Source organism: Cuculus canorus, chromosome 16 (assembly GCF_017976375.1).
Source record: "Cuculus canorus isolate bCucCan1 chromosome 16, bCucCan1.pri, whole genome shotgun sequence".
NCBI lineage: Eukaryota > Metazoa > Chordata > Aves > Cuculiformes > Cuculidae > Cuculus > Cuculus canorus.
The window spans coordinates 662,568-670,048 of record NC_071416.1 but is presented as its reverse complement, the minus strand read 5'-3'; the positions used below and the strand labels follow the sequence as shown (position 1 = coordinate 670,048).

The 7,481-nt window shown below is 51.2% G+C and overlaps 1 protein-coding gene across 2 annotated transcripts; it reads right to left on the bottom strand.

The window, feature by feature from the left end:
• Positions 1-1,179: 1,179 nt before the first annotated feature.
• On the bottom strand, positions 1,180-3,638 carry LOC128853794 (centrosome-associated protein CEP250-like). 2 transcript variants are annotated; one of them, XM_054081219.1, is made up of 4 exons: positions 2,769-3,638; positions 2,031-2,183; positions 1,765-1,878; positions 1,180-1,354 (listed from the first exon to the last, which is right to left on the bottom strand). In XM_054081219.1, the coding sequence occupies exons 1-4, from the start codon at positions 3,069-3,071 to the stop codon at positions 1,304-1,306; spliced, it is 621 nt and encodes a 206-aa protein (XP_053937194.1). In that variant the 5' UTR covers positions 3,072-3,638; the 3' UTR covers positions 1,180-1,303. The 2 variants fall into 2 exon arrangements, with proteins under 2 accessions (XP_053937194.1, XP_053937191.1); XM_054081216.1 differs by having other exon boundaries at positions 2,031-2,216; positions 2,769-3,320.
• Positions 3,639-7,481: the final 3,843 nt, after the last annotated feature.

Here is a 7,481-nt window from a genome sequence, read left to right as displayed (position 1 = left end):
TCCCATCTGATCCCCCTTTCCCTGAGGAATCTCGCCCGGAACTGACTCACTGCTGGATTTATTGCTTTCTCCAGAGCCAGTGTCCATCTCCGTGCCCGCTGTCCCGCTCGCAGGTGTCCCGGCAGCAGGAGTCGTCGAGCCGTGGGCTGGAGGAGCTGCGCCAGGAGCCCTCTCGCCAGGCGCACGCCCTGGCCGGGGTGTCCACGGAGAAGGAGTTGGTGCTGCAGGAGAAGGCTGCCCTCGAGGTGCCACTGGCAGCCATGGAAGTGGGAGGCCCGAAGCAAGCCAGCTCGGCTCTGAACTGAGCAATCATCAGAGCACGCAGACCTTGACTGAAACATGAAGTTTCTCTCCGGTTTTGCTGTCTTTTTCTGCGCATTTGGACACAGATCTTTCCTGACCAAGGAGCGCGGCGTGGGGGCCTTCGCAACTCAAGGCTCTTACATCGGGACATGAAGCAGCTGCTGGAGAAAGCAGGGAGCAGCAGGACACCATTGTGAGGAGATTTCTGTGCGGGGCTTTGGAGAAAGAAGTCCTTTGAAAAACGAAAAGCAGACAAAAGTCTCTGCCTCAGCACAGAAAGTGCCAGAAGAGCCCAGAGGGGCTGTGTGGGGCCTGACCAGGCTGCTCTGAGGGAGCGCTGTGGAAAAGGCAGGCATTCTCCCTGCTCCTCAGGTCCATCTGCTTCTCCAGGCTGTCACGGCTCAGCCCCCTCCCAGCTTGGCACCAAACACGGGCAGTTGTGTCCCAATCCCACCGCCCCCCCCGGGAAAGGGGAAAGGAAAATGAGAGAGAGACACTTGTGAGTTGGAAACAATAACTAAACCAGCTTTACTCCTATCGTTTCACTCAAAAGGAAAATAAAGGCATTTATTAAAATAATATTATACTGCATTTATTTAAATAATACTGAACACTATTACGTATTATTAAATAATAAAAGAAAACAATATAAATAAAGCTAATCAATTACATTTAATAACATTTATGAAAGCAAACATATTAAATAATAGCTTATAAACATACAATATTTATACTTACAGTATATAGCCGTAACAGTAATAATATTGACTATATTACGAAAAGAATATATATTAAAGCAATATTAGAAAGAAAATAGTAACACATGTACATAAACCCCCCTCTGGATGACTGTCTCTGCAATGCAGGCACGGGGAAAGCTCCCAGGCTGGACCCGCTGGAGGCACAGGCTGATTTCAGTCCCCCAGGAACGTGGGGCTGTGGGATCCGAGGCACAAGGATGAGGAGGCCCTTATTGCATGCAGGCCGTCAAAGAAGACGCTCAGCGCTCAGTGCAGCCCTGCTTGAGTTTCTGCTCCTGCACCACCTGCGTCTGCAGAAGGGACACGTGCAAGAGGCAAAAGGCCAAGCTCAGACAGCCCCGCGCTGCCCGGCTCAGCCGTAGCTCCACGGCACCCACCCTCCTCTGCCTGTGCAGGTATTGCAGAGGGGGAGTGGGAGAAGCGGCCGGCAGCTGCCAAGACCACCTCCCAGCAGGTGGGAGACCCAGTCCCGGTCCCGCTGTTCCCCAGACCCAGGGGGTGCCCTAACCAGCCAGCCGAGGGCTGTGCATGGAGCAGAGCTCCTGCATGTTTTTGGTTTGAGTCTCCAGCCTGGCCAGGGCCATGGTTTATATTCAGCTTCTATGAGGCCTACGCTGGAGGGGGCTGCTGCCACGTGGATTCGCCACTGCTCCTCTGTACGGCCAGAGCCTCCTCCCACCACATGAGATTGCGTTCTTACCTGTCTGGAAGGGGGCATCTTCTGCTGTTCTGTGTTGGAGACAGAAAATCTGGAGGCATCTGGCAGTGACTGCTGCCTGAAATATCTCTTCAGTGTCCTCCGTTCATGTTCCACCTGCACGATGAGGAGGAGAAAGGGTCAGAGAAACCTGCCATCAAACAAGGAGCGAGAGGGAAGGCAACAAGCAGAGGACTCTCTAGTGCTGGCTGTGGAGATGTGTTGTGGTCCAGAGCACCGCGAGGCTTTGCAGGGACAGCCTGTTTTACCTGCTCAAGAGTCCTCCTCAGCTCGGCATTGTGGTGCTTCAGCTCCGTCTTCTCATCTTCCAGCCTTGTGACTGTTCGCTGCAGACACTCCAGCTGCTGTGTCAGCACTCTCTTCTCCGAGAGCCAGGAGAGCTGCTCGCGTTCTGCACGAGCCTGAGGGGATGCAGAGAGGCGACTGAGCTGGTGCTACAGAAAGATTAGGAGGGCCAGAATCAATGCGTCACGGAGAGTGAAAGGACTCAGGAACAGACAGTGCTAAATCCCCTTTTCCCTTCTGCTTGGCCTTGCACAGGACAAAACAACAGAGTCTCTTCCATGAGTGTTCTTCTCTAGGACAGAACCAATCACCCATCCCCAGGTTTTGGACTTGATTTAATTAACTGGGGGGCTCCAGGAAAGCTGGGGAGGGTCTCTGGATCAGGAGGTCCAGGGACAGGACGAGGGGGAACAGTTTTAAGCTGGAAGAGGGGAGACCGAGACGAGATCTCAGGAAGAAATGTTTTCCTGTGAGGGTTGGGAGGCCCTGGCCCAGGTTGCCCAGAGCAGTAGTGGCTGCCCCATCCCTGGAGGTGTTCCAGGCCAGGCTGGATGGGGCTTGGAGCAACCATACCCAGTGGCAAGTGCCCCTGCCCATGGCGGGGTGGGGGTGGGACTGGATATGCTTTAAGGTCCTTTTCAGGGCAAACCATTCTGTGATTCTATGATTTTAGTTGACTGAGGATCAGTCCCAGTGCCTACCTGAAGGTGAAACTCTTCCTTGTCCCTCTCTGAAACCCTGCTCCGCAGGACGCCTACTTCTTCCCTCAGAGTCCTATTGGCCATTTCACTCTTGGTAAGGGCAAGAGTCAGGGCTTGTGCCTTCTTTTCCCATTGGACTTTGCTGTCATTCTGCTTCAGAAGATCAAGTACACGCTTGCCTTCTAATGCCTTCTGCTCTTGAAGGTCCTGGGCACGCTTTTGCAAGGACACCATCTCTTGATCTCTAGCTTCCAGAGAAGATGCAGCATCTTCTAGTTTTTGCAGTAGGGCTTTGGTCTGCATCACTGCCTCCTGCTTTTGCTGTTGAAGCTCAGAGAGAGCCTCCTCCAGAACCCTGATCTTTGTTTCTCTTTCTTCCAGACTCAGCCTTGTTGCATGAAGATTTGTCTGCTCAGCTTCGTGTAGTTCTTCCTTCTCCTTGCATACCTCAAGTTCCTTTCAGAGGGATACAATTTCTTGCTCTCGTTCCTTTAGTGCCACTTGAAGATGCTGCAGGATTTCCTTCTGCTGTTCAGAATCTTGTTCTTGTTTCTGGAAGACCTCAACCGCTTCCTTCTGCGATTCAATCATGAAATCCTTTTCTTCCAGCATTGCCTCAATGCATTCTAAGTCTCTCTGTAAGGCATTCATCTGCTCTTCTGTTTTTGACTCATGGCTCCTTCTTTGTTGCTCTTGGATGTCGAGGAGTCTGTCCTTTTCTTTTAGGGCTTCTAAGCTCCGCTCCAGCTGGGCACGGACACTCCTTAGCTGCGTTTCCATGGATTTTCTGGCTTCCTGCATTTGCTTTTGTTGCCACTCAAGCTCTTTGTCTTTTATAAATAAAGAAAGGGTCATTTTTCCTACTTCACCATGAAGCTCTTGCAGGCGCCCCTCTTGCTGCTCTTTGTCCTGCTCGAAGAGTCTTATTTGAGCCCTTTGAGAATCACTCTCATTCTCTCTGTCCTTAAGAGCTGCTCTCAGGTGTTCAAGGCTTGCGTGCAGAAATTGCACCTCTTCTCTCTCCTTTTCCAGTTCTTGGATCTGCTGGCTCAGAGACACAAGCTCTGTGTTTTTCTCCTTCAAGTCTCCTTTCATTCGATCAAGATCCACGAGCAGATTTCTCACTTGTGAGGCACCGTGCTGTTCCAGATCTGTTATTTTCTCCTCCAGGAATTTGATCTCCTGGTCCCTCTCCTCCAGCTCTTTGCTCATCCTGCTCATGACTGTCCTTTGTGCTTTTCACTCCTTCTCCAGCTCCCGTATCTGTTCTTGCTGGGATTCCACCATCTGGTTTTTCTCTCTTATGTCCTTAAGAGCCTGATCGAGAGTGCTTTGATGCAGTTTTTCCAGTGTGTTCATCTGTTGCCGGTACAACATCATTTCTCCCTCTCTGTCTGACAGGGCCAGCCCAGTCCCCACGAAGCACCTTTGGGGCCTTAGAGCCACGCACTGCTCATCGTCCTCTGTTCCTCGAGGTCTCACCTGATACGGGTCAGTGGATGAGCAGTCGTAAGAGTAACCCCAAGGCAAAACTCCAGCCACAATTCCTGCAACCTCTGGACAGGTTCAGATGGTACCAACAGGGCCATCACAGTCTGTTGGCAAGGGTGGAGCTTGTCTTCCTGGTGCCATTTGTTCCAAGATGACTACTGCAGACCACCCAGCTCTGCTGGGACCGGCGATGCCCTCTGCATTGTCTCTGAAGCTGGTGGGACCCTTTGACGCCGGGCAGCGCGGGTCCAGGTGAGCAGCTCTTGCCCTCGGGTGCAGCGTCAGGAATTTCCAGGGTCTGGTCAGGAGCCTCCCAGCGCAGCCCAAGGGTGCTCGGACAGACCTCAAGGGACACGCAGGCTCCTTCTTTCAGGGAGTGGCACACTCCAAGGGGGGGTTCCGGTAAAGATCCTTCCAGCTCTGTGTAGAAACTTTCAATATTAAACAAACAAACAAACAAACTATTTAAAACCAGAAGAAATCACGTCAGCAGCTCTTCAGCCCTTAAGATGGAAACATTTGAACAGTACTGTGTTAGCAAGCGTCAGTCAATGACCCTTCATTTCTGACAAAATTAAAGCCCCTGACTGGTCAAGCCACGCTACGACTGGATTAAATAAAAATGTGGATGAACTATACAAATGTTCAATTGATACCGGGTATTAAAATAAAGGTAATCCTATTCAAAAGTCCTTACATCCCTTCTTCTGTCTTAGCTGTATCATCAGCTACACCAACATTTTAACGACCAAGGCTTTAGCTGCGTGACTTCATTAAAACCTTCTGGGGCTCTCATCCCCTTCCCAAATAATGTTGAGAAGAGAGAAAGAACCGAACAATGCGTGCATAAGAAAAAACTGGAGCAAACCGGTCCTGCCCTGGAGCTGCAACCCTGTCCTCTCTGGCGGTCTGGGCCACCAAAGGGGCACCCGAGCAAGGTAGGGGCGTCTGCTCTTCTTGCTGAACCCCAAAGCCGGTTTGTCTGCAGTTTGCAGGGAGCTGTAAATCCCTCCAGCCCAGCCACACGCCAGTCACCGGCTGAATCCCTGGAATTCAGGGAAGACTTTCCTGCAGGGCAGAAGGGTCTGAGTGCCACCAACCCTGCTCCTCCCTGCTGCGGGCGTGCAGGAGCTGCTGGGATGAGTTCCGCATGTTGGAGCTCTTGCTAAGGGCTGGGGATGCAAACTCCGTCTGGCAGAGCTCCGAGGGGATGCGATGGTGCGAGGTGGAAGAGAGGAGTCAAATATGATGAGACTAAAGTGCACATTCAATTAAAATGGCTCTGTAATAATGGTGCCCCAAGAGATGCAGCACTTGTCTTCGATCCAAGATATCAAACGTTTAAGCATGATTTGAAAAGGAAATTGACAGAAGGAAAGGCAATAGTAAAGGTGTTTAAGCATATTTTGAAAAGGAAAGGAGTTCATTATGAACAACATCAACTGAAATTGTTATTAGCATGGTTAAGGAGTAAGAATGTGCCCGCGGAATCACCGTGTGGTTTTGACATTGGCACTTGGAAGGAGGCTGGCGAATTACTGTTTGAACATGCCACAAAGGGAAATTGAAATGCTACCCGTGTGTTAATAACATGGCGATTGCTATACGAAACACCAAAAGATTTTAAAGCACAACAAGATCTAGCAGAGGCTAGTGCCTTAAATAATCCTGACCCTCCTGGTCCACTACTGAAGGACCTAAAGGTGAGCTGGTAACTCAAAGCAGCAACAACATCCCAAAGATGCTCTTCTAAGGGACAAAGGTTGTACTGGTCACACTGCACAGGCCAGGGACACGTGGTCCTCCAAGACTGACCCACACCTTCTTGAAGAAAAGGACAAAGAGAACAAAGAAGATGGCCTTCTGGTCTTCAGTGACCACGTTGTTCCAGCCCCAAAACAGGCTGCTGGCTAAAGGGTCAGCAGATCGCAGACAAGCTACAGATGCACCTTGTGGCTTGGAAGAGTAGCCAGAGAGGTCCTGTCTGCCTGCAGAACTGTGCTGCTTCCAAGGAGACCCTGTGCTCAAACACAACTGCATCACGGCAGGTTCCCGAGTCACTGCCCCGCCGCTGAGCTCTGATGGCTGCTGGGAGCAGGGTCTGTGCCTGCAGCAAACACTCCGGTGCCCGAGGGAGGAGGGTTAATTTTAGACAGTGACTTTGCATTTGCCCTGGACCAGGGAAATTGCACACAGACAGTGTGACTGCAGCTAACTCCTTGTCACAGCATCACTTTTTGCAGCCTCAGACACTTCCTAAAGAGACACCCTGATGTCCCCCTTCCCAGTCCTGACCCACAACGTGGCTCCTCCCTGAGCCAGACTCAGCTCCCATGAAGAACACAAGCGTCAGAGCAAGCACAGGAGGGTCTGAAAGGCAGAGAAGGGACAAGGAGAAAGTGTCTCCAGCTGCAGCTGGGAAGATGCTGATCAAAGTGGACGACTGGACAGGAATGAAAAAGCAATTATTGTTTTTGGGCATAAGGGGCACAGTCTTCTCCCCAAGTCCTCAGCCACAAACTGGAACACGCCAGGCACCCCGAGCTGCCACAGAGCTCACGCCTTACCATCAACACTGGGCAGAAGCTGCTCCTGAGCTCTTGCCCTTTCATCCTCCACAGCCACCATCCAGGTGTATTCCAGGGCCACATTCCCTGTATTGGACAGCTGGAAACGGCAAAGCAGGGAAGAGGAATAATAAGGCCAAGGAATACAAGGGAAACAGAGAAGTAACACTGTACAGTGGGCTCCTGGCAGACATTCCTTTATCCTGAGTGGCATCTTCTTCCCCAGGCAACTCGGCCGTAGTTGGATCACTGACCTGAGCCGCCCTAAGACAAAGTATTGCAAAGTCTGGAAGAAAAAGAGGAAAAGGCAGACCTGGTGCCCAGGAAACGTAATGCGAGAGTCTTACTCTGGTCTTTATGTCTCAGTTTCAGATTATTTTGACTGCATGCTTGTCCTTGAGTCGATGAAGACAGGCAACCACACAATGCAAGCGAAACCATGGGTGTTCTCAGCAGAAAGGCACAGCAGAACCAAACCTCTCCTGGCACGTCCTGGCAGGACAGCAGCCACCATCTCCTGCTGGGCTTCATGGGCAGACACAGAGGCCCCAGCACCCAGCCAGGACTTGGAAAAGATGAAAGAAGAAATGATTTGTTTACAGGGACGATGAACAGGTCAGACTGCACATAAGGCCCTAGAATGGACTCAGGTCCA